At 42.0% G+C, this 27,944-nt stretch overlaps 1 protein-coding gene across 2 annotated transcripts in view; it reads left to right on the forward strand.

Annotated features, from left to right (window-relative positions):
* dbt (dihydrolipoamide branched chain transacylase E2) overlaps positions 1-27,944 on the forward strand; it is a 41,986-nt gene that overhangs the window by 344 nt on the left and 13,698 nt on the right. Inside the window, exons 2-6 of one of the 2 annotated variants that reach the window (XM_033027937.1) lie at positions 866-941; positions 7,731-7,851; positions 7,946-8,021; positions 19,266-19,447; positions 23,778-23,905. In XM_033027937.1, the coding sequence (XP_032883828.1) occupies positions 7,773-7,851; positions 7,946-8,021; positions 19,266-19,447; positions 23,778-23,905 (465 nt within the window). In that variant the 5' untranslated portion in view covers positions 866-941; positions 7,731-7,772. The remainder of the gene's footprint in view (positions 1-865; positions 942-7,730; positions 7,852-7,945; positions 8,022-19,265; positions 19,448-23,777; positions 23,906-27,944) is intronic. The other variant, XM_033027936.1, reaches the window with a different exon arrangement.

Genomic DNA, 27,944 nt, shown 5'->3' on the forward strand with positions numbered 1-27,944 from the left:
GATTCACAATCTGAAGAAGGGTCTAGACCCGAAACGTCACCAATTCCTTCCCTCCAGAGATGCTGCCTGTGCTGTTGCTGAGTTACTCCAGCATTTTGTGTCTGTCTAGTTTTACCTTGTGCGACTTTCTACTGTACATTGATGGCATCCGGGTGTGGAGCTGAGCTGTCACTGCACAATAGTTGTTTCCATTTGTACATAAATTAAGAATCAAATCCAAATCGATCAAGGTCTCTGATCGGAGCGAACTCAAAATCTGTAAAAGTCTAGTTTTTTAATTACAATTATGCTATGCAAATGACTGCCTCAACATTACCCATCCACTTAAAACTGAACTGTACAGTGTTAAGATTTTGTCGGTAAATGTTTTGTCCTTTTGTCCTTTGGTTCATTGCATTTCGTTATATGATGCAGGTGAAAAAAATACTTTTTAACTTTGGTCTCTATGTTATGATTGTGATAAAGTGAAGAACTAATGAATATGGGGATGAGAATGTGTTTGAGTAAGTGCGAGCTGATATAATTGTTAGAAGGAGTACTAGGTTAAAAGGTCAAAATAATAGATACATGAAGAAAAATTGTAAAGTTGCGTGAACTTGTGATCATAGGCGGTCATTAAAGCCACCTGAGAATGTTTGAACATGGCGTTTTTACTGAGATGGATATGGCAACATTTGGCTGAAAGGGCACATTAAATTGACCAATTAAGCAACTTTGCTTTGCATTTATTTTATAACTCAGTTTGATCATTGATTAGATTAACCTTTGCAAAATTATATGATATTCAAGAAGCTGCAAATAACAAATACAGCAGTCACCCCTTACTCCTACATTAACTAACTTCATTTCAATGTTTGCACTACAGCATGTGTGATTGCACAGTGGAACACTGAACAGTTGAATAACATTGAAGGTCACCTGATTTGGGGTCACAATTTGAGGTCTGGTGATAAATATCATTTCTAATTTATGTTGTGCAAATATTAGTAAATTATCAAAGCATTTAATTCAGATCATTTAAAAACTAAGACCACAATTCTGGTGTCTTACGATCTTGTATTGGAGAAGGAGAATGAAATGTTCATTTCCACCATTTGAATTATCAATATTTATGTGGAGGTGACATGATGTTAAGAGCTTGCAAGTCTCTTGGCAAGTAACTGACAACTTCAAATGCAAAACCAAGAGTGCCATACTGTCACAATTCTTTGAGTACAAACAGACTTTGTAGATACTGCAAGATGATGTCTAAAGCTACACACCTCCTTAATTTGCTTGGTCTTTTAGTATCTTAAAAGGTACTGAAGGAGTATCTTAAATTTGACATATTTCCCTTTATTCTTGCATATACTTTAGAAAAATCTTCGTTGATTTAGCTTCTAGAGATAGTATTATGTAGGCAAATAACATCTACAAGTAGGTCTTTGATAAAGATCCTCATGGTAGGCTGCTGTGGAAAGTTAGATTACATGAGATCCTAGGAGAGTTAACTGGATGCAGAATTGGTTTCATTGAAGGAAGCAGAGGATGGTGATGGAAGGCAGCTTTTCAAACTAGAGACCCTTGACTAATAGTGCGTCAGAGAGATCGATGCTGGACTCATTGCTATTTGTGGTTTATATCAACAAATTTTATGAAAATGTACAATTAGCAAGTTTGCAAATAACACTAAAGTAGGTGTTATCATAGACAGTGAAGATGGTTATCTTTATTACAGCAGGATCCCGATCAAGTGGGCTGAAGAATCGCGAATTAAGTTTAATGCAGAAATGTGCAGATATTTCCATTTTGCAAAGTCAATGCAAGGCAGGGCCTCCACATTGAATGATAGGGTGATGCAGAGCAGAGAGATCTTGGAGTTAGTTCATAGTTCCCTTAAAATGGCATCACAGGCAGATAGGGGGGGTAAAGAAGGGTTTTCATTCATTGGCCTTCATCGGTCAGGGTATTCAGTATAGGTTGAAACATTGTTACAGTTGCACAAGGCGTTGGCCTGGGCCTGGCTCTGAGGCACAATGGGGAAGTTGAAGTCAGTTTGAGCAATTGTCATCGGAGACTTGTTAGTGTGAGGGGAAAAACAGGCGATTCTGTGGCCATAAACAAGACCCTGGATTGATGTGTTGTCTCCCTGGTGCCAGTGTCCAGGATATCTTGAGTAGTTCCAAAACATTCTCAAGGGGGAGAGGGCCATGTCGATGTGCACGTTGGCGCAAATGACCTTGATACATACCACCGCATGCAGACACCGACGCGCCACTATCGGTCCTACAAGATGTGTTATGTCGATATCAGAACAAGAATCCTGATGCGGCTATGGTGGTGACTGGGGATTTTAATAAGGCAAACCTAACTTCTGCCAACACATCATGTGTGTCACCAGGGGGCAAAGAACGTTGGACCACTGTTACACACCATTCAGGAAAGGATACAAGGCTGTTTTACTCCCTCCTTTTGGAAAATCGGACCACACTGCCATTTTCCTGCTGCCGGAGTATAAACAACGGATAGTAATGGAAGCGGCAGTGACGAGGGCCTGACCATTCAGAGGCCATGCGACAGGATGCACTGAGTGATGTTGACTGGAATATGTTCCTAGAGCCGTCAGTGAGTTTGCGGAAGCCGTCACTGACTTCATTGCAACAATAGCCGACAACATCGTCCCCATGGTAAGGATTAGCATCTTTCCTAACCAGAAACTCTGGGTGGACAGGTCCATTCGCTTTGCTTCGAATGGACCTGAACTCTTTTTACGCATGATTTGAGGCGGGCAACAACACCCGTAGCTCTCTGGCTAACAACATCGTTGTCAGCGCGCTGGCTAGCGAGGCTGGAGGGAGTTCCACCGCTGGGGATGTGCACACATACTCAGTGTCCGAACACGACCTGAGGAGGCTCTGACGTGTGTGAACACGAGGAAAGCTGTAGGCCCAGATGGTATATCTGGGCGAGTACTAAAGTCTTGTGCTAATCAGCTAGCTCCAGTTTTCACCACAATATTCAACCTCGCCCTGGCCAAGTCTGTGGTCCCTGCCTGCTTCAAGAGATTCACCATTGTACCAGTGCGTAAGAATGCCTCTCCAGCCTGCTTGAATAACTACCGACCGGTGGCCCTCACCTCGGTGGTCATGAAATGCTTCGAGAGGCTGATACATCTGCGTCTTCCTCCCTCGCACCGTGGACCCGTTGCAGTTCACATACCGTCAAAACAGATCCACGGATGATGCGGTCTCCCAGGTTTTGCACACTACTCTCTCTCTCACCTTGACAGCCAGAAGGGGGGCTATGTGAGGATGCTGTTCATTGATTTCAGTTCAGCTTTCAACACCATAGTCACCACCAGACTTGCTGAGAAGCTGCTGGAACTGGGACTGAACTGTGTGCCTGGGTCCTGGACTTTCTCACCGCCAGGCCCCAGGTGGTCAAGATGGGTAGACTTACCTCCAACCCCCTCACCCTGAACTCAGGATCCCCCCAGGGTTGTGTCCTTAGCCCCCGACTGTACTACTTGTACACACATGACTGTGTGGCCAGATTCAGCTCCAACTTCATCATCAAGTTTGCTGATGACACTGTGGTGGTGGGACTGATCTCCATAACGATGCGATGGCCTACCTGGAGGAGGTGGCTGACCTGGCACTCTGGTGTCAGAACAACAGCCTCCTCTTGAATGTCACTAAAACTAATGAGCTGATTGTGGACTTTAGAAGGGCACAACAACTGAGGACGTACACGCCACTGGGGATAAATGGGACTACTGTGGATAGGGTGAACAGCTTTAAATACCTGGGAGTCCACAACACAGAGGAACTGACATGGACAACACACACTGCCGCACTGGTGAGAAAGGCAAGGCAGCGCCTTTAGGAAATTCAGAGTCTCTCTGAGGATCCTTCAATCCTTCTACTCTGGTGCAGTAGAAAGTATCCTGACCGGAAACATCTCGATCTGGTTCAGCAACAGCTCTGACCAGTACTCTCAGAGTAGAGAGAGTACTGCAGAGAGTAGAGTGTTCGGCCGAACGTACCATGGGAACTACACTCCCCCCCCCCCCCGCCCCCCCCCGCTGGACCTATACATTAGGGGATGCAGATCCAGAGCCAACAAGATCATGAAAGACCCCTACCACCCCAGCAACGGACTGTTCCAGCTGCGACAGTCAGGCAAGCGCCTCCGCTGTCATGCTGCGAAAACAGAGAGGATGAGACGTAGTTTCTTCCCACGGGCCATCAGGACTGTAAACTCTGATCTCACCAGGGCGTAATTACTGTTGTGTCTTTTAAAAATGTAAATACTGATTCTGTTCTGTTGTTTTGCACAATCCCGCAGGCATTGCCACTTTCATTTCACTGTACATCTTGTATGTGTATGTGACAGATAAAGTTGACTTGACTTGACTTGGTAAAAAAAGGAATGAGGTTCTGTGGCGTGAATATAGGGAGTTAGGCAAAGCGTGAAAAAGCAGGACCTTTTGGGTAGTAATTTCCAGATTACACCTGGTGCCACATACTAGTGAGGATAGGAATGGGAGAATGGGACAGATGAATATGGGGCTGAGGAACTGGGATTCAGATTTTTAGACCAGTGGCATCTCTTCCGAGGGCACAGGTAACCTATATAAGAGGGACTGGTTGCACTTGAACTGGAGGGGTATTAATGTTGCTCCGTGGAATCGTTTGAACAAGATTGGCAGGTGGAAGGACTGATGGGAAAGACTGCTGGGAAGCAAGAGTAAGTCAGAAAGAAAGGACAGGCAGAGAAAGATTATTGAACACCGTGAAACTGATGGCCTGAAGTGTGTTTACATCGACTCAAGGAGAATCGTAGGTAAAACGGATTAACTTAAAAGCCTGGATCAGTGTATGGAACTATAAACATGGTCATTATGGAGACTTTGTTGCGAGAGGGACAGGACTGGCAGCTCAATGATCCAGCTTTTTGGTGTTTCAGATGTGATGGAGATGGAGATAAGAGGTGGTGGAGTTGCTTTACTAATCAGGGAGAATGTCACAGTGGCACTCGGAGGACATACTGGAGAGTCCATCTGCTAAGGTGATACAAGTTCAAAAATAAAAAAAGTGCAAACATTCCAATGAGATTATACTATACACCTCCCAATAGCCAACGGGAGATGGAGGATAGGATATGTAGACGGATTACAGAAAGATGCAAAAGCAACAGGGTTGTCATATTGGGTGACTTTAACTTTCCCAATATTGACTGGGACTTACATCGTGCAAAAAGCTTGGACGGGGCAAAATTCATTAGGTGTATCCAAGAGGGTTTCCTGAAATAGTATGTGTATAGCCCAACTTGAGGAAGGTTTATACGAGACGTGATATTGGAAAACAAGTTTGGCCTGTTGTCTGGTGTTTCAGTGGATGAGCATTTAGAAACATAGAAACATAGAAAATAGGTGCAGGAGTAGGCCATTCGGCCCTTCGAACCTGCACCGCCATTCGATATGATCATGGCTGATCATCCAACTCAGTATCCCATCCCTGCCTTCTCTCCATACCCCCTGATCCCTTTAGCCACACGGGCAACATCTAACTCCCTCTTAAATATAGCCAATGAACTGGCCTCAACTACCTTCTGTGGCAGAGAATTCCACAGATTCACCACTCTCTGTGTAAAAAATGATTTTCTCATCTCGGTCCTAAAAGACTTCCCTCTTATCCTTAAACTGTGACCCCTAGTTCTGGACTTCCCCAACATCGGGAATAATCTTCCTGCATCTAGCCTGTCCAACCCCTTAAGAATTTTGTAAGTTTCTATAAGATCCCCCCTCAATCTTCTAAATTCTAGCGTGTACAAGCCGAGTCTATCCAATCTTTCTTCATATGAAAGTCCTGCCATCCCAGGAATCAGTCTGGTGAACCTTCGCTGTACTCCCTCTATGGCAAGAATGTCTTTCCTCAGATTAGGAGACCAAAACTGTACGCAATACTCCAGGTGTGGTCTCACCAAGACCCTGTACAACTGCAGTAGAACCTCCCTGCTCTTATACTCAAATCCTTTTGCTATGAATGCTAACATACCATTTGCTTTCTTCACTGCCTGCTGTACCTGCATTCCTACTTTCAATGACTGGTGTACCATGACACCCAGGTCTCGTTACATCTCCCCTTTTCCTAATCGGCCACCATTCAGATAATAGTCTACTTTCCTGTTTTTGCCACCAGTGGATAACCTCACATTTATCCACATTATACTGCATCTGCCATGCATTTACCCACTCACCCAACCTATCAAAGTCACCTTGCAGCCTCCTAGCATCCTCCTCACAGCTAACACTGCCCCCCAGCTTCGTGTCATCCGCAAACTTGGAGATGTTGCATTCAATTTTGGGGATAGTGATCACAACTCCTTAGGTTTTAAGATTATTTTGAACAGGAATAAATCTGGATCTTGGAAGAAGGTACCAAATTGGAGTAAGGTGGATTGCAACATTATTAGGCAGGAGCTTCTCAAAGCAAATCAAGAACAGTTGTTATTGAATAAGACTGCATCTGACATGTGGAAGTTGTTTAAAGGCCAGTTGATCAAAATTCAGGACTGGCATGTACCAGTAAGGAGGAGGGATAAGGATGGCAAGGTAAGAGAACCTTGGATAACCAAAGAGGTTGAAAATATGCTGGAAGATAAAGGAAACGGAGGTAACATTTATGAAGATCAAATCAGACATTCCAATGGGATTATTGAGGGCCATTGAGGCAGATAAAGCAAGTAGGAAAGAACTCAAGCGGTGATCAGAAAGGCTACAATGGACCATGAAACGTGTTTGTCAAGTCAGATGAAGAAAAGCCCATGGCTTTTTATACGTATATTAAAAATGAGGATAACCAGGATGTGGGACCCTTCAACTATAGAGGAGGGAATTTGTGCTTTGAGTCAGGGGTACTATATGAGTACCTTGCACTTGTATTCACCAAGAAGAAGGACAAGGAGGACACAGATCAGTGTGGATAATGGAGTCACTGTGGAACAGATATTCATGATTGGATTGGGAGGGGTGGGCTTGATTCTGTGTGGCATTTGAATGATGATATTGAAAATAAAGAGTAGTCTAATGAGGTGAAGCAAAGGAACAATTAAATTATACATGACACAATTAATACACCTTGAAAATTATGTTCTATATACTGTAGGTTTCACTTTCAGCAAAATAAATTGTTTACACAAACTGGATAAAGGCACCACCTAAGGCAACGGAGAATGCAGAATATTTAAAATTATTTCAATGTTTTTATTATGTATGCTGTATTACATTGCATAATACAAGAGGGGAATGATTATAATTTCTGGCTGTTTTCTACTTTTAAGACATTAACCTTTAATAAAATATATTGTAAGAACAATTTACCAAAACTTGTGATGTGCAGTGATTGGTTAGGTTATTGATAGCAAAGTTTACAAATATAGCATATCCATCCATCATACGAATAGAAATGTGTCCTTCCAACTTTGATTGCTGGCCAGCAGTTGGAGTCAAATGTTGATCTTGTAGTTAAAACATGGCTGATGCTATTTTGGCAGTGCTAATGAATGGAGTCACTGCTACTCAATTAATAGTTGTTTCTCCCAATAACATTTTTATTTTTTATCACTCAGCAACAGAAGTGAATTGCAAATGTAAAATGTCTCTTTTCCCCCTTTCCCAAGTCTTATAATTGCAAAACTGCCACTGAAGTCATATTGTTACATCTGTTTTTTGTCTCTGTCTTTGCCAGGTATGTGTGCACCATTATAGGTGTTGTAGTAATGGCCATTTTATGAAGCCAGAATACCTTGTATTTAACAAGTCATCTATTCGACTCAGCATACCGTTGAGAACTTTAAGAACCTCTGCTGGTAACTGAGATGTTCACTAGTTTCTTGTTAACTCATACTTCAGTCAGATTACTTGGGTCAACTGCTAGCTGACATTTGTATTTCATTTCTTTAGCTGTTAATGGCCAGGTTGTCCAGTTTAAACTTTCTGATATTGGAGAAGGAATCACAGAAGTTAATGTGAAAGAATGGTGAGTTGATTCCAAATTATGATTTAGGAAAAATTTGTATTGCAGAATTACTGTGACCAGTAAAAAAAATGTTTTGTTCATAAAACTGATTTATTGGTTTATTTCTGACAATATACAATTTTACAATATAAGAATGTATCTCTTCATTTGAATTGTATTTTGTCTGATACAAGTGCTAAGAGCTAATGTAATATAGTCCAGGATCATGTGATCTGGTGAAATAATTTTTGTTCAAATTGTATTGTGAATTTAAATTATGTCTCGTTAAATGTTGTGAGTCATAACCAGTGAATTCTTTTACTGGACAAACAAGGTGGCATGCGATAAAATCTTTCATATAGTATTATGGTGAATGGCACCTTGTGTTAAAGAAAGACAGATGCATTTATTTAGCCTCTTTCATGCCTCAAGATGAATGGACCAAAGCATTACACAATCATGGAGGCACAGTTGAAAAGCAGCCACTACAAAGATTTTGGTTGAAGAATGTTGGATCAAATATCAGAATAATTTGTTTCCGTTCTCCAAAAATACCAATTATTGACATCTTGGTATAATATTCATCCCAATAGCTATTATCTCTGAGGTTCAGTGATCCATTAATATCAGTCAAAATTGCATGTAAATTCCTGATGTGACTCTTCAAACCTGCAATACTGCATAACAAACCAAGTAGCTTGCAGTACTGAAGTGAAGTCACTGATGTATGTAAAACTTTGACACTTGGACAGGATATAAATATATTTTTGACAATTATGGATTCTGCTTGCTCCTCCTCATTACATTCCAACTAATTTTTTTGAAAGTAACATCAAACACTTTTAGAAGATACAAGGAACAGCAGATGTTGGTTTACAAAAACAGACACAAAGTGCTGGAGCTCAGCGTGTCAGGCAGCATCTCTGGCGATATTTTGTGTCAGGACCCTTCGTCAGACTCTTATTATTCTGTAATCTTGCGAGGTTTAACTCATTTTTTCTGTTCTTGTATACCAATTGTTGATTTCCTCAGGTCGTCTTACTGTTTTCAAAGTTGATCAACTGCTTTATGGTTGTTGTCCTTCAACTTGTCTGGAAGTCAGACAGATCCAGTTTACTTCGAGTAACTTTGGGTAACTTCTACAACACCTCCTATCACCCTCCACTTGGACCCTGGCTAATCTTTCACTTGTTTCTTCAACCCACCCCCCCCCCCCCCCCCTTCCACCAAAAATCCTATGATAAGCTTTATAGTTGGTAACTGTGTATTTCTTTTGGGCTCACACCTTCTTCTATCAACAACCTGCCTATCAGGAAAACACACCGCCTGAGGTAATCTTTTACCAGCCATGATTTGTCCGGCCCTCTCTCCCAGTTTTTTTTTTAAATCCACTCTCCCCCCTCCAATCAATCCGAAGAAGGGTTACGGCTTGAAACATCACCTATCCATTTATTCCAGCCTGCCTAACTGCCTTTTACTAGCTGCCTAACCCACTGAGTTACTCCAGCATTTTATGTCTATCTTTGGTATAAACCAGCATCTGTGGTTCCTTGTTATTACATTTTGACAGCTGCACTGCAAAGTCTCTTCAGGGAAAATGCTTACTTTGAAGAAGTTCTCATCTCTCCAAAGGGAGTTCTTTGAGACCCTCTCCCACAGCCTCCCCCCCCCTCCGTAATTCAGTAGTTCTTCAGTTATACAACCATGTTTTAATCCGGACTCACTACCACAGCCTCAACACTTGCCTGCACTGCCATCTTCCGCCTTATGGCTTCCAACTCTGGTTCCAGACCTCCCAATTTGGACCCAACCCGGATTTCAGGTACTAACAATCAATGCACCTCTTCTCACAAGAGTTCTCCTTCTGCACCCTGCGTTCCACACTGGCCGCCATGCGCCGGCACCAGCAGGCCCCCTTTCTGACTCTCCCCCAGCTCCGGACCTCACTCACTCACACCTGCCATGGACCTCAATTTTACTTAATTCTCCGCCAGATCCACATCTTCATTAGATGCTTCCTTGCTTACCTGGTCTCTAGTAAGGATTACGAGCTTTCCTACCAGACCAGTCTCTCCGCTGACAGTCGCTTTCTTCGACAGTCGCTCTCACGACCACCCGCAGGCCCAAGGATTCACCACTAGATCGCATCACACGCTGGATCACCATGGGGCCGAAACCTACAGCGGCATTGCCGCCAGGAGGAGGAACACTGCCTCTCCAACCTTCACCACCTCCCCGACTGCTCCCAGACCGGTGCCACTGAAGCTGCCACCACCGCCAACCCTCACCACCTCCCTGGCCACTTCCAGGTCGGGGCGACTGAAGCTGACTTCACCACTGGCCTTGTCTGCACTCTGTCTTCCCACGGGCCAGAGTCACTCACTCCGCCCATCCTTGTTTCTCCCCCGCCCACCAGCAGGCTGGAGACGTTTAATCACCTGAGTTCAAGGCCCAGCTCTAGGTCAGGAGTGTCCACGCTGCTGGTTCCAACAACACCACATGGTTACTGACTCGCCTGGCTCCGACTGCTCCCCCCTTCCAACAGGGAGCCTCTATAATGGTACTGCTGGATCCTGCTGCCCTTCCCTTTAAACCATGATACCTCTAATACCCCAACCCATACACTACTAAAGCACCTCCCTCCTTCATGAACCCCCATCATTCCATCACTCCTCACCCAAGCCTCCTTCCATCCCTCCGTCCCCAGCCCTTATCCCTGTCGTATTTTTACCATCCCTCTTTCTAATACAGAATGGTCAGTTATCACCAGGGGCCTTACCCTGTACCCCTACGCCCCCACCTCAATAAGTTCTGGGCTGTCATGATGTAGAGCTTTTCTTTGTTGCCACCGGGCCTTTTTCTATGGGAAGGAATCTTCACCGTCCAGTGAAGACTCCCATCTTCAACATTCCTCTTCCTCTTGGACTTCCGCTGCCAGCCTTCTACACTCTCTGGGCCTATTTCTAACTGCCAGAGAGACAACACCCGTCTTGACTTCTCTACGATCCTTACCCACTCCACTCTCGCCCCTCTGAACACACAGTCTTCTGTTTATTTCACAACACTCTGGACATTGTCATTAAACCTGCCGACAGAGACAAAGGTCTCCGACACCTCCCTCCCTTTTCTTGATTTCTCTGTCTCCATCACAGGGGGCAGACTATTGACTGATGTCTACTACAAATATACCGACTCCCATGGTTATCTGACTACACTTTCTCCCACCCTACCTCTTGTAAAGATGCTATTCTCCTATTCTCAATTCCTCCGGTTCCGCTGCATCTACTCCCAAGGTGAGGCTTTTCATCAGAGGACATCCTAGATGTTCTCTTTTTTTTAACGTGTTTTCCCCCTGGCTGTCATAGATGGATTCCTCGCCCACATCTTTTCTGTGTCCTGTTCATCTGCTCTCGCTCCCTCTTCCCTCCAGACACACCAAGGATAGAGTACTCCTGGTCCTCACCTTTCACCCCACCAGCCTCCACATCCGACACATCATCCACCGGCATTTCCGTCACCTCCAACGTGATCCCACCACTAGTCACATCTTCTCATCTTTCTGCCTTCTGCAGAGACTGCTCCCTCTGCAAGTTTGTGGTTTACTCATCCCTTCTCACCATACCACCCCCCCCCCCAGATATTTTCTCCTGCCACCGCAGGAGATGTAACACCAGTCTTTGTGCCTCCTCCCTCCCTCCCTCCTCCCCCCGACTCCATCCAGGAACTCCAGCAGTCTTTCTATGTGAAACAGAGGTTTACAAGCACCTCCTCTAACCTCATCATCTACATTCGGCGTTCCCAATGTGGCCTGTATATCATGCTGAATACTTCCAAGCTGTACCGGAATACTACTGGATCTCTCGGTTGCTAACCATTTTGAGTGAAATCACATGCAAACTGGAGGAACAGCAACAGTAACAATATGTTGCTTAAGTAGCTTACCACCCAATGGTATTGTATCATGAACATTGAATTGTCCAATAGTAGGTAACTTCTACATACACCTCCCTTTCCCTTTCAGCCCAGCCCACCCCACCAAAAAATCCAACAACAAGCTTTACAGTTTGCAACTATGTATTTCCTTTGTGCTCATACCTGTTTCGATCCAGCAATCTGCCTATCGGGGAACACCCTTGCCTGAGTCATCTGTTGCCTGTGATTTGACTTGCCCTCTCTTTCATTTTTTTTACTCGCTCCCCCTGCAATCAGCCTGAAGAAGGGTCCCGAGCTGAAACGTCACCTATCCATTTTCAGCAGATGCTGCCTGACCAGCTGAGTTACTATGGCATTTTGTGTCTATCTTTGATATAATCCAGCACCTGCAGTTCCTTTTTATTTGATCCAGATTACAACTACTAGGAATCTAATTGAGTATTGCATGGAGACTGCAGCTTCAAAAAGCTAAATGAAATAAAAATCTTCAAATAGAGTAATAAAAAGTATAACATCAAGAACTTAATCACTTGAAAGATATTGGTTTGGAGTTGCTAATCAGTCGCTAGATGGGGCTGCAACCCAACAACGGCTAGTATTTAGAAACAAAGAACTGGATGCTGGTTTACAAAAAAAGACACAAAATGCTGGAATAACTCATCGGGTCAGGCAGCATCTCTGGAGAACATGGAAAGGTGTGTCTGAGGAAGGGTCCCGACCCAAAACATTGCCTCTCCATGTTCTCCAGAGATGCTGCCTGACTCCCTGAGTTACTCCAGACTTTGTGCTTTGAACTGCTAAAATAGTTTGGTCAATCTTAATTATAGTATCACAGTGCCCTCCATAATGTTTGGGACGAAGACCCATCATTTATTTATTTGCCTCTGTACTCCACAATTTGAGATTTATAATATAAAAAATCACATGTGGTTAAAGTGCACATCGTCAGATTTTATTAAAGGGTATTTTTTATACATTTTGATTTCACCATGTAGAAATTACAGCTGTGTTTATACGTAGTCCCCCCATTTCAGGGCACCATAATGTTTGGGACACAGCTTCACAGGCATTTGTATTTGCTCAGGTGTGTTTAAATGCCTCCTTAATGCAGGTATAAGAGAGCTCTCAGCGCATAGTCTCTCCTCCAGTCAAACAAATGCCTCAAAACTCATTGGCCAGCGGTTCATTCTACAGCAAGACAATGATCCCAAACATACTGCTAAAGTAAGAAAGGAATTTTTTTAAAGCTAAAAAATACTCAAGAGAGTGGCCAAATCAATCGCCCGATCTGAACCCAGTTGAGCATGCCTTTTATATGCTGAAGAGAAATTGAAGGGGACTAGCCCCCAAAACAAGCATAAGCTAAAGATGGCTGCAATATAGAGCATCACCAGAGAAGACACCCAGCAACTGGTGATGTCCATGAATCGCAGACTTCAAGCAGTCATTACATGCAAATGATATGCAACAAAATACTAAACTTGACTTATTTTATTTACATGACATTGCTGTGTCCCAAACACTATGGTGCCTTGAAATGGGGGGACTATGGATAAACGCTGCTGTAATTTCGACATGGTGAAACCAAAATGTATAAAAATGGCCTTTATTAAAATCTGACACTTTAACCACATATGATTTTTTCTATTACAAATCTCAAATTGTGGAGTACAAAGGCAAATGAATAAATAACCATATAACCATATAACAATTACAGCACGGAAACAGGCCATCTCGGCCCTACAAGTCCGTGCCGAACAACTTTTTTCCCTTAGTCCCACCTGCCTGCACTCATACCATAACCCTCCATTCCCTTCTCATCCATATGCCTATCCAATTTATTTTTAAATGATACCAACGAACCTGCCGCCACCACTTCCACTGGAAGCTCATTCCACACCGCTACCACTCTCTGAGTAAAGAAGTTCCCCCTCATGTTACCCCTAAACTTCTGTCCCTTAATTCTGAAGTCATGTCCTCTTGTTTGAATCTTCCCTATTCTCAAAGGGAAAAGCTTGATCACATCAACTCTGTCTATCCCTCTCATCATTTTAAAGACCTCTATCAAGTCCCCCCTTAGCCTTCTGCGCTCCAGAGAATAAAGACCCAACTTATTCAACCTATCTCTGTAACTTAGTTGTTGAAACCCAGGCAACATTCTAGTAAATCTCCTCTGTACTCTCTCTATTTTGTTGACATCCTTCCTATAATTGGGCGTCCAAAATTGTACACCATACTCCAGATTTGGTCTCACCAATGCCTTGTACAATTTTAACATTACATCCCAGCTTCCATACTCAATGCTCTGATTTATAAAGGCTAGCATACCAAAAGCTTTCTTTACCACCCTATCTATATGAGATTCCACCTTCAAGGAACTATGCACGGTTATTCCCAGATCCCTCTGTTCAACTGTATTCTTCAATTCTCTTCCATTTATCATGTACGTCCTATTTTGATTTGTCCTGCCAAGGTGTAACACCTCACATTTATCAGCATTAAACTCCGCCATCTTTCAGCCCATTCTTCCAAATGGCCTAAATCACTCTGTAGACTTTGGAAATCCTCTTCATTATCCACAACACCCCCTATCTTGGTATCATCTGCATACTTACTAATCCAATTTACCACCCCTTCATCCAGATCATTGATGTACATGACAAACAACAAAGGACCCAACACAGATCCCTGAGGCACCCCACTAGTCACCTGCCTCCAACCCGACAAACAGCCATCCACCATTACCCTCTGGCTTCTCCCATTCAGCCACTGCTGAATCCATCTTGCTATTCCTGCATTTATACCCAACAGTTTAACCTTCTTAACCAACCTTCCATGAGGAAACTTGTCAAAGGCCTTACTAAAGTCCATATAGACAACATCCACTGCTTTACCCTCGTCAATTTCCCTAGTAACCTCTTCAAAAAATTCAAGAAGATTAGTCAAACATGACCTTCCAGGCACAAATCCATGTTGACTGTTCCTAATCAGACCCTGTTTATCCAGATGCTTATATATATTATCTCTAAGTATCTTTTCCATTAATTTGCCCACCACTGAAGTCAAACTAACAGGTCTATAATTGCTAGGTTTACTCTTCGAACCCTTTTTAAACAATGGAACAACATGCGCAGTACGTCAATCCTCGGGGACTATTCCCGTTTCTAATGACATTTGAAATATTTCTGCCATAGCCCCGGCTATTTCTACACTAACTTCCCTCAATGTCCTAGGGAATATCCTGTCAGGACCTGGAGACTTATCCACTTTTATATTTTTCAAAAGTGTCAGTACTTCTTTTACTTTGAAACTCATAGTATCCATAACTACTCTACTCGTTTCCCTTACCTCACATAATTCAATATCCTTCTCCTTGGTGAATACCGAAGAAAAGAAATTGTTCAATATCTCCCCCATCTCTTTTGGCTCTGCAGATAGCTGCCCACTCTGTTTCTCCAATGGACTAATTTTATCCCTCGTTATCATTTTGCTATTAATATAGCTGTAGAAACCCTTTGGATTTACTTTCACCTTACTTGCCAAAGCAACCTCATATCTTCTTTTAGCTTTTCTAATTTATTTCTTAAGATTCTTTTTACATTCCTTATACTCCACAAGCACCTCATTTACTTCATGCTGCCTATAATTATTGTAGATCTCCCTCTTTTTCCGAACAAGATGTCCAATTTCCCTTGAAAACCAGGGCTCTTTCCAATTTTTACTGTTTCCTTTCAACCGAACAGGAACATAAAGATTCTGTACTCTTAAAATTTCCCCTTTAAATGTCCACCATTTCTCTTCTACATCTTTCTACATGATGGGTCTTTGTCCCAAACATTATGGAGGGCACTGTAGAACGATTGTTTAATGCCTTTGGGTATTATTTGGGTAAACATTTTGACATTTGCCAAATTATGAGGTCTGACAGGCTAAATTTAGGGATCATATTCCACCAATTGACGTGTACGTGTCTAGAATCGGGGACCATAGTCTCAAAATAAGAGGATGAAAATACATTGAAAATGAAAGTAACTGACTTCAAATAGACAGAGTGAATCTTTGGAATTCTGTGGAGGTGCAATGCCAAGTACGATCAAGATCAAACGTTTTTTTAACAAGTAAATTAAGTTGCCAGGTTAATGCAGAAAAGTGACATTGAATTCAAATGTTAACTAGCGTATGATTTTATTAATTGGTGGAATAGGTGCAAGAAGCCAAATGTACTTTTTTTTAAATGTTCTTGTCTCCATCAAATGATTTGTGTTTTTATTTGTTCGTATAGATAGTGAACATAGCTGAGCCCAATTCAAGCTTCATTCTCCACTATTATTATCAGATTTTTTTTTTTATTACGCTGGACACACTTGGCAGAAACTCAGAGAAGCTGTATTTTTTTTTCTCCAGAATTTGCCTGATGTGCTGAGTATTTCATAGAACATATGAAATATAGAACAGTACAGAACAGCAACAGGCCCTTCAGCCCACAGTGTCCATGCTGAACATGATGCCAAGTTAAACTAATCTACTCTGCCTGCATGTGATCCATATCCCCCCGTTCCCTGCATATCCATGTGTCTATACAATCCGCCTCCATCCTTGGCATCCAGGCATCCGCGTTTAAAAAATAATTACCCATCTCTTTCCAGCATTTTCTTTTATATTTCAACATCCACCATTATATTTTTTGAAGTGGGATTTTCCCAACTGCTATCATCCTTGTATTACATTCTTAGATGTTCTTGGTTCCAGTGAGCATGTGCAAGAACTCTGTAAAGAAGCTGGCATGGCATATGGGAGCTGTGCAAACAATTACGTGGTGCAAACAAAGAGCTGCAGATGCTGGTTAAGACACAAAAGGACACAGTGCTAGAGTAACTCAGCAGGTCAGAGAGCATCTCTGGAGAGCATGGATGAGACAACGTTTTGGGTCGAGACCTTTCTTCAGACTGATTGTAGGTAGAGAGAAGAAAGCTGGAAAAGGGGAGAGGCAGGACAAAGCTTGTCAGGGGGCCTTTCCAGTGCAACTGCACCGTTAGGATCATGGCCGCAATGTTAACCAGGACAGCCTTGCCCAGAACTTCAAGCTTCTCACCCTGTTCTACCACGTGCTGCATATGAGTGACCGCAGCATTCTTGTGTGGAAATATTTTATGTGTTCTGTAAAGCTTCCAAGTCTCATGTTCGTGTAAAAGGCTTGTGAGTATAACTGCTTTGTACACATGATCTTGGTTGACAGCTTGACATTTCTATGCTTCATCACACGAAAGAGCGGAAAACCAAGTGACCGGCTGGCCTTGCTGATTCAAGCTTTTGTTTCCATGTTGAGACGGCCATCAGAAGAGATGACACTTGAAGTGATCGACAGCCTTCAGCTTGCATTCCCACCTAATTGTGTAATCAATAACAAGTATTACTCTCAATCATTAATTTGGCTTTATACAATTGAGGATGAAGCACTGATCCTTTGGGTTCTATCTGGTTCCAGCAGACATTTCTTCCAACTGGTTTTGTATATGATCCAGTCCTCAATATAACATAGTCACCTCGATCCTATAGGCACTAATTTTATATGTTCACACTAGTTCTATGTTATCCCACTTTCTCGTCTATTCCTTATACACTAGGGATAATTTACAGAGACCAATTAACGTGCAAGTCCGCATGCTTTTGGGATGTGGGAGGAAACAGGATCACCCCGATGAAATCCTCACAGTCACAGAGAGAACATACAAATTCCACACAGACAGCACCCATTGTCCCTGGCGCTGTGAGGAGGCAACTCTGCAGTGCCGCCTCCAAGTTAACTTTGTGTTTGACTCATTGAATATCTCTTGAAATTGTAACATTACTTCCTGGTTCCCTTTACTACAGCTTCAAAATAAAACACATGTCAAACACACAATCCTTTTCATAAATTTTACGTAATTCTGCCCAATTATGTTTTGATTATATAAGTGCATGTCACCACATTATTAGTACACTTGCATTGGTAATTTTCCTACCACTGATGTAACTGGACGGGTCCTCCTTTCATGAATGGCACAGCCTTCAAAGTTGTTATATAGCAAAATACAATATGTCAAATTTGATTACAAATCTGAAGAAGACTGGAATGCTAAAATCTGCTCATTCATTATTTCTGCAGAACTTTTTTAAAACTCAGGAATGGTCCTTGGATTCAAGAATTTGTTAGTTTTGACTCCATTAAATTTGTTCCGCATTATTTCTTTATTAATATATATTGAGTTACTTCGTTCACCACAATTTAAAAAATGCTTTGTGCTTCCTCTAGAGTGAAAGATAGTCCATATTTATTAATGTGTAATACATTTCCCCTCCCCTCTCTTTAATATCTCGCTCTGTAAGGGAAGCATGCATACGTTAACTAATTTCTTTATTTGTATACATAGTATGGCATAGTATGTGCAAGCTATTATTTAAAATATAGAAAGACAGAGAGCTCCAACTCTGCTGCAAACCTGCTCGATAACCAAATTGTGTCCACCGTCTCTGCGCACAACTTACTTTCCCATTTATCTGTATATTACCTGCATCTCAACATCTTTCCTATAAGATGGTGCGCGTAACTAAAACAATACTCTAAATGTGGCCTCACCAACATTTTATATAACTATAACATGACCTCCCAACCATACTCAATACTCTCTGGTGAAGACCTTTTTGACCACCCTATCTACCCATGACTACACTTTCAAGGAACTATATATCTACACTTCTAGATCCCTCTGGTCTACAACACTCCACATAACCCTACAATTCAATGTGTAGTTCCTGCCCATGTTACACGTCCCAAATGTAACTCCTCACCTTTTTCTGTATTAAATTCCATCAACAATTCCTCAGCCCACCTGCCTAAATGATCAAGATCCTGCTGCCATTTTTTGACAACCATCTTCACTATCTACAATACCACCCACTTTTGTGTTATCTGCTAACTTACTAATCATGCCATCTACGTTCTCATCCAAATCATTGATATAGATAACAAACGGCAATGGGCCCAGCACTGAATCATGAGGCACATTATTAGTCACAGGTTATCTTTTCATTTTATTTTTCTTTCTAGTAATTTATTGGACAGCCTTGAATCATCCCAGGCCTGCAGTTAAGGAAATTCCCTGTGAAACACTGGCGAAACAAATTGTTGTCCCTCATTGAGAATATCAGTAGTTCTACTTGGGACTATTTTCCAGCCAAATATAATTCTGTATTTTAACTTTGTAGCAGCTTTGACCATGAAGACTCTGTAACATTTCTTATAGCTGTATGTTCCAATATGTTGTACTGATTTCTTTTTTATGCTTCTAATAGGTACGTAAAGGTAGGAGACATAGTATCACAGTTTGACAGCATCTGTGAAGTTCAGAGTGATAAAGCATCAGTTACAATAACCAGCCGCTACGATGGTGTCATTCGAAAAATTTATTATGACGTGGATGCCACTGCTTTTGTGGGCACAGCACTCGTTGATATAGAAACTGAAGCTGTAAAAGGTACATCGAACTTGGATGCTGATTGGTGGAGGGAAGAAGTTGGTTACCACTGATTATTTATGTAAAAACGTTTGATTTCAGTAGGATGCCAGTATAACCTGCAATTTGGGAGGATGGATGACAAATGACAATATAAGTAGAATTAGTATAATTAAAAGCGAGTTGTACCAGCAGATGAGCAGCATGGTGGCGCTGTGATGCTGCCCATCTGCTGGTACAACTCGCTTTTTATGCTGTGATGCTGCCTTACAGTGCTTGCAGCCCTGGAGACCCGAGTTCGATCCCAACTACGGGTGCTTCTGTACAGAGTTTGTACGTTCTCCTTGTGACGGTATGGGGCTTATCCGACATCTTCGGTTTTTTCCCACAAGACGTACAGGTTTGTAGGTTAATTGGCTTGGTATAACTGTAAATTGTCCCCAGTGTGTGTAAGATAGTGTTAATGTGCAGATATCGCTGGTCGGTGCGGACTCGGTGGGCTGAAGGGCCTGTTTGCACTCTGTGTCTCTAAACTAAACTAAACGGTACATACCTATGTGTCCATTGAGGGTATAAATGCATTCAAGAAGACTATTTAAGTGCATGAATAAACACACTAATTTTTTAATAAATAAATTACATCCTTAGAAGCGTAAAATGCAAAGGAAAGAACAATTACTATTCCGTATGATTAACTGGTTAGACATCCATAGACGTGCAGATTTATAGGTTAATTGGCTTCTGTAAATTGCCCCTAGTGTGTACAATGCATAACTGGGATAACATAGAATTAGTATACGGCTGATCGTTGGTCAGCGTGGACTTCTTCTTCTTGCGTATGGCGTGCACAGCCTAAAGTTGTAGGACAACTTGTTCTATTTGATCTTATTTGATTGTGCACGCCATGTTGATTGCATTCGTCGAAACAGGGTGGACCACGTGAAGGTTGCAATCTCCCACCCCAGCGTGGCCTGAGGGGGCTCAAAGGCCTCTTTCCACGGCGTATCTCTAAACTATACGTGTCTAGCCTGCCCAGCATTCATCATGCGACAATCTGCCTATTCCACACATTAATCTAGTAAACCTCCAAATTGTTTTCAACAGATCCTTTCTTAATTGATTGATTGATATAATTTAATTGCCACACAACCAAGGTCGGTGGTATTTGGGTTGCCAGCAGCGGTACAGTAATAAAGAACACAACCACAATAAAACATTTACACAAACATCCACCACAGCATTCATCACTGTGGTGGAAGGCACAGAGCTTGGCCAGTCCTCCTCCATTTTCCCCCGTGGTCGGGACCACCACCCTCCACAGCCATTGCTGCGGGCGTCCAGATGGTAAGGGACAAAGTCAAAGTCAAGGTGAGTCCAGGATCGGCTCTTCCCAACCAGAGACCGCGGCTTCAGGCTGGTGTAGGCCGCAGGCCGGCGGTCAAAGTTTTAAAGTACCTGCCGTGCCGCAGCCGGAAGCACCACAGTCTGCAGGGCCGGCGGTCGAAGCTCCCCTCCAGGGGTGATGTTAAGTCCATACCGCGCCCGCGGTAGAAGACGGCCGCGGGCCGGCGGTGGAAGCTTCTTCTTCCACCCGGGTCCCCAACGTGAGAGATGGCTGTAGACGCCGCACCAGCTGTAGTTCTGCAGACTGCGGCTTCAGGCTGCCGGCTGCCGCGGGCCAGCGTAACGGAGCGCTCCCCTCCAGCGAGGTCTCACCCGCTCCGCGCCGAGAGTCCACGCTGCGCCCGCCGCTGAAGCTCCGGGCGCGTCTCCGGGAAAGTCCGCGCCGATCCTTGCTGTTAGGCCACGGGGGAGGCGACCTGAAAAAGTCGCCTCTCCATGGAAGAGGCGGCCAAAACGGTTTCCCCCTTACCCCCCCACACCACCAATAAAGGCCTCCAAGTACTCCAGATGACAAATCACCCATATTCTAACTAACCTTTGTGGTAGTTCACCAAGCAATAAACTCTGTAGCTTTCCGAATTACTTGCTGCACTTGTACATTGGCATTTTGCAATATATTCTCGTCATACAATCATCACAAATATTGCATCACAAATCTCTGCAAGTCTCACTATTCGGATAAAGTGATTTTTTAAAATTATTTTTCTATCAAACAGAATTTAACATTTCTCACATTATAGTCCATTCCCAGATCTGTATACACTCAATCCATATTGCCTTTGTAGCCTCCATATTTCCTCCTCGCAATGATTTCCTGCCTATCTTTGTACTATCAGCAAATTTAGAATCTATAACCACTTTGCCTTTGTCTAAGAAAAAGTGAAATACATCATGCCAACTCTTTTCTGATATCCATTTAATCCACACAAGTATATTCTGCAATAATCCACAGTGCATATTTTATTTTTTCGTAGAACTATGAATTGGAAAAACATAATTTCCCTTCCATACAAAGCCAACATTGATTTTGTATGATTTGATTTTTTATTTTTTTTCAATAAATATGAAATATTTAATGGTGTATATAATGCTAGCTATTCTGTAGTTTTCAACCTTCTTTCACCTTTTGATAAAGGAGTTGCATTTATTATTTTCCAATCTAATGGAACATTTCCCGAATCAAGGGAATTTGGGGAAATTGAAAACAACACATCAACAATCTTGCAAGCCACCTTTTTAAAATTCAAGGATGAAGTCCTTTAGCACCTAAAGACATCAGCCCATAGCTCCAATGGTTTGCTCAGTATCACTTTCCTGGTGATTATAATTGAGTTTCTCCCTCCCAAGTCCAATTTGACCTTTATTTCTAGATTTTTACATGTATCCTCTACAGTGAAGATGCAAAATACCTGTTTACTTCATCAGCCAGCTTCTATTTTACCTTTATTAATTTCACAGACTCACTTTTTATAAGGCCAACACTCACAAACGAATACATTTTAAAATATCACCATCTTGTTCTTAGATCTGAGCACAACTATAGCTTTAATCTATGCAATATGTACTGTTAACTATGGTGTGACTAGGCCTCATCTTGTCATGTTAATTCACTCTACCAAACAAAATATTTCTCCCTCTTTTGAATGTAGCACATTGCCTCTGCTGAGGAATGTAGCTAAAGATTTGGCTGACTCTATGTCTGGAATACTTTTTTGTGTGGTGGTAAAGGTCTTCAACAGATGAAGCTGCTTAAACAACCCTTTAAATTGGATTTTTGTCAGTAAAGAGACTGTATCGTGGCAACCAATGCTTAGTAAGGGTATTGGAAGAAAGATCCCAGCAGAGATTGTAACCACTAATAACATCTGTTCCACTGAAAGCTTTTGAGACAAAGAGCCTTTCTGTCATGACTGTGATATGTGGTGTCATGACAGTGTTTCTACAGTGGGCCCACTACAGGTGATGTTCATCTTCTGTAATGCAAAAATCTTACCCGCCCGCCAGAACAATAACTGCCATTGTGATTGTTGCCAGATCAATTGGACTGTGTAACTTGGTAAAATTGCTTTTGTAGGATGTAATCATAAATGTAGCAAGACTTCTAAATTATTCAAGCTTGAAAGGAAATTAGAGTCATAGCCAGACAGCATGGAAACAGGGCCTTTAGTCCAACTCATTCGTGCTGATCAAGGTACCCCACCTATTTAAGCTAGTCCCATTTCCTATCCACACTCTATTTTGTACTACATCTCTCTCCACCCTCCGCCCATGCTCCATCACCGTGCTCTTCATGAATAAATGCTCTTCATCTCCTCAGTATTTCCACCAGCTATTTTAAATCTTTGCCTCCTGGATATTAATATTTTTGCTACGAGATGCAAGATCAAAATTCCCACTATATGCCACGTTTATTTTGCATACCACAGAAAGTTAACTCCAGTTTGTCTCCTCTTTCTTCATAAATAAAATTCTTCTGTCCTAGCTTCATCATCATCCTCCTCTATTCTGTCTAGTTTTGTAACTTTCCTGCAAAGTGGTGGCCATAACAACTGATTTACTCAGTTTCTGTCTAATCTCCCTGCTCTACACTTTGTTTTGATTAATGAACGTTTTCTCAGATACTTCCATAACAATCATTGACTGCAACTTCTGGGTTTAACTTGCTCTAGGGTATCTTTAACATCCATCAATAATAATTTTGTACGGCAGACCAAGTAACCAATGATACTTATGAAGTGTCTGTCATCTTCCCGATGTAATAATATAGCTTTACCGTTGCTACCTACAATTGTAAAATCAGGTCCAGTATTTGCACAGCGAAGTGAGAAGTATTTTAAAACAATACAAATTGGAAAGGCTCAGGTAGGATCAAATCAAAAAGGGCATTTTTCTGAAATTTAGCATAGCAGCAGCAAAAATGATCAACTTCCCTTTGCTTCTGTCATAGCTGTTGTTCCAGAGCAAGATGTTGTGGAAGCACCTGCAGTGTTGAATGAGGAACATACTCACCAAGAGATAAAAGGGCAGAAAACACTAGCAACGCCTGCTGTGCGCCGGCTCGCTATGGAGAACAATGTAAGTTACGATATGCTCTGTTCATGAGTAGGTACATGTTTATCTCACATTATTCACTTCTGCCGTTAGAATAATAAGGCAGATTTATTTCAAAACCTTTTCCAGTAAAATAACAAAAATAAGAGTTTTTGGTTTAATGTTGTAATTTATGTATACAATGTTATTTGCGGTTAATACTCCTCGGCTGCAAGAGAAAAATGACCCTGCAGAAATACATGAGTTTTATGCAAATGTTGCCATGGACACGGAAAGGTATTTAAATACTTGTGTTGTAACTGTTTGAGAAGATACTGCACGTAGAACAGATCAAAACAATGCTGTTCGTGTTCTTACTTAAATAGTATCTGATTTTTTTTGTGTACTGTAATTGAGGTGATTTACAGGATGTCATTGTTCGTGTATAGCTCTCAACGCTACTAAATCTCTTGGCTTCATTCAGCTTCCGTTGAATGGCGACAGATGCTTGGTGTTTCATTGTAATTTCAACTGCATTTTAGCAGCTATAAAATACTCAGTCTAGTTTCACCAGAATAGGAGGAACAGAAAATACTGGAATTGTAAACGGGATAGTCTCCGACTAACTTTGCAACTCTGGATTCTTCAATTCAGATGATGTGTACACTCCTTCAGTGTCAAAGATTTTTTCTGTTCACAGGTGTCCTGTCTGTGCATTTCCAAAATGTTTCAAACTTAAATTTCATATTTGAACTATTTTTTCTCCTTTTCATTGAAGTAGTTTCTAGCGACGCAATTGCACTTTTTTTCTCTTTTTAATTTTCAGCTGCCAACATGACAATTAGATTGTTTTTGTTTGTATAAGTGTTATATCGTGGCAGGTCTCTTTTATTATCTCATTTACTATCAGAGAAAAAGTTATATTGTGAAGTTCATATTGTGAAAAATAAATTTCATACAAGGATACAGTGAATTGCTTGTATCAAAACATCTGGTTATGTTTTGGAAAATCATAGATCTCATTGGATTTTATAGACTTCATAGAAAATGATAGACCTAGTTGGATTTCTGCACTACTGCTAACCTGTATATTACATGTTTTCATTTTACAGAGAGGGTAGCAAACAGTATTTCTTCCCAATGCGATTAATGGTCACCATCATTGATGAAAAAGGTGACCTGGGCATTTGCACATCAGTTATTGCACGACTCTGTTTTTACCTTTTAACCATTTCCTAAAGAATGTTTTAATTTAGTTGGAGATGCGAAGGACAGAATGCAACTGCTTGGGGATTAAGAGATTAAATGATAAACAACCTTGCCACTCAATCTCTGTCTTCTTGTATAGAAGCCAAACACTAAAGAGATTGATCATAGATGACTCTTGTGTAGGAAGGAACTGCAGACGCTGGTATAAACCAAAGAGAGACACAAAAAGCTATTCCCTTTCTCCAGAGATGCTGTCTGATCCGCTGAGTTACTCCAGCTTTACAGTGCCCTCCATAATGTTTGGGACAAAGACCCATCATTTATTTATTTGCCTCTGTACTCCACAATTTGAGATTTGTAATAGAAAAAAATCACATGTGGTTAAAGTGCACATTGTCAGATTTTAATAAAGCGTATTTTGGTTTCACCATGTAGAAGTTACAGCTGTGTTTATACATAGTCCCCCCCATTTCAGGGCACCATAATGTTTGGGACACAGTAATGTAATGTAAATGAAAGTAGTCATGTTTAGTATTTTGTTGCATATCCTTTGCATACAATGATTGCTTGAAGTATACGATTCATGGACATCACCAGTTGATGGGTGTCTTCTCTGGTGATGCTCTGCCAGGCCTATATTGCAGCCATCTTTAGCTTATGCTTGTTTTGGGGGCAAGTCCCCTTCAGTTTTCTCTTCAGCATATAAAAGGCATGCTCCATTGGGTTCAGATGAGGTGATTGGCTTGGCCACTCAATAATTTACCATTTTTCTAGCTTTGAAAATCTCCTTTGCTGCTTTAGCAGTACATTTGGGATCATAATAATAATAATAATAATAATAATAATAATAATATCTTTTATTGTCATTGCACGTCAGTGCAACGAGATTTAGTGTGCAGCTCCACTGATGTACAGGAAAGGTAAATAAATACAATACATAAATAAGCACGCTGAATTGATTGACGTGACCATCTGAGGGAGACTGTCCAAAGGGGGTGAGTGGGGGGGCACTCATTAGGGCCGGTTCAGAGCCGCTATAGCTCTTGGGATAAAACTGTTCCTGAGTCTGGAGGTTCGGGCGTAGAAGGCCTTGTAACGTCTGCCGGAGGGAAGTAGTTGAAACAGACCGTGGCAGGGGTGTGATGAGTCCTTATGGATGCTGAGGGCCTTCCTGAGGCACCGCGTGTGGTAGATGCCCTCCAAGGCTGGTAGCTCTGTCCCGATGATCCGCTGCGCTCTGTTGACGACGCGCTGAAGAGCTCTCCTCTCCGCCTCCGTGCAACTGAGATACCACACAGAGATGCCATACGTTAGTATGCTCTCTGTGGTGCAGCGGTAGAACGTTGTCAGCAGCTGTTGGGGCAGACCAGTCTTTTTTAATGTCCTCAGGAAGAACAGTCGTTGCTGTGCCTTCTTGACCAGCGCGGCGGTGTTCGTGGACCATGTGAGGTCTTCTGAAAAGTGAGTGCCCAGAAACTTAAAGCTGGACACTCTCTCCACACTTTCCCCGTAAATGGAGATTGGGGTGTATTCTCCAGAATGGGACCTCCTGAAGTCAATAATCAGCTCCTTGGTCTTGGAGGTGTTTAGTGCCAAGTTGTTATTGGCGCACCAGTCCGCCAGGTTCTGCACCTCCGCTCTGTAGTTTGTCTTGCTGTAGAATGAACCGCCGGAAAATGAGTTTCGAGGCATTTGTTTGAATTTGAGCAGATAGGATGTGTCTATACACTTCAGAATTCATTATGCTACTACCATCAGCAGTAGTTTCATCAATGAAGATAAGTGAGACAGTGCCTTCAGCAGCCATACATGCCCAGGCCATAACACCCCCACCACCATGTTTCACAGATGAGGTGGTATGCTTTGGATCTTGGGCAGTTCCTTCTCTCATCCATACTTTGCTCTTGCCATCACTCTGATATGTTAATCTTCGTCTCATCTGTCCACAAGATCTTTTTCCAGAACTGTGGTTGCTCTTTTAAGTACTACTTGGCAAACTGTAACCTTATCAGCCTATTTTTGCAGCTAACCAGTGGTTTGCATCTTGCAGTGTAGCCTCTGTATTTCTGTTCATGAAGTCTTCTGCGGACAGTGGTCATTGACAAATCCACACCTGAAGAGTGTTTCTGATCTGTCGGACAAGTGTTTGGGAATTTTTCTTTATTATAGAGATAATTCTTCTGTCGTCAGTTGTGGAGGTTTTCGTTGGCCTGCCAGTCCCTTTTGCAGTTAGTAAGCTCACCAGTGCTCTCTTTCTTCTTCATGATGTTCCAAACAGTTGATTTTGGTAAGCCTAAGGTCTGGCTGATGTTTCTAACAGTTTTATTCTTGTTTCTCAGTCTCATAATGGCTTCTTTGACTTTCATTGGCACAACTTTGGTCCTCATGTTGATAAACAGCAATAAAAGTTTCCAAAGGTGATGGAAAGACTGGAGGAAAGACTAGGTGCTGAGAGCTCTCTTTATCTGTATTAAGGAGGTAATTAAACACACCTGAGCAATTACAAACGCCTGTGAAGCCATGTGTCCCAAACATTATGGTGCCCAGAAATGGGGGGACTATGTATAAACACAGCAGTAATTTCTACATGGTGAAACCAAAATATATAAAAATCCCTTTAATACATGTGATTTTTTTCTATTACAAATTTCAAATTGTGGAGTACAGAGGCAAATAAATAAATGATGGGTCTTTGTCCCAAACATTATGGAGGGTACTGTATGCGTTGACAGATAACTCTTGTCTAGTGCACAGTTTGAATGTTAGGCTGCAGCAAAGTTACCGGTGCTTCTTCAACTTCAGCAAGATTCATGAAAACAATCTTGTGAACATTCACGTGTAATTTAGCTTCAGTATTTCTTATGCTGAAATATAT

Source organism: Amblyraja radiata, chromosome 10, assembly GCF_010909765.2.
Source record: "Amblyraja radiata isolate CabotCenter1 chromosome 10, sAmbRad1.1.pri, whole genome shotgun sequence".
Taxonomy (NCBI): domain Eukaryota; kingdom Metazoa; phylum Chordata; class Chondrichthyes; order Rajiformes; family Rajidae; genus Amblyraja; species Amblyraja radiata.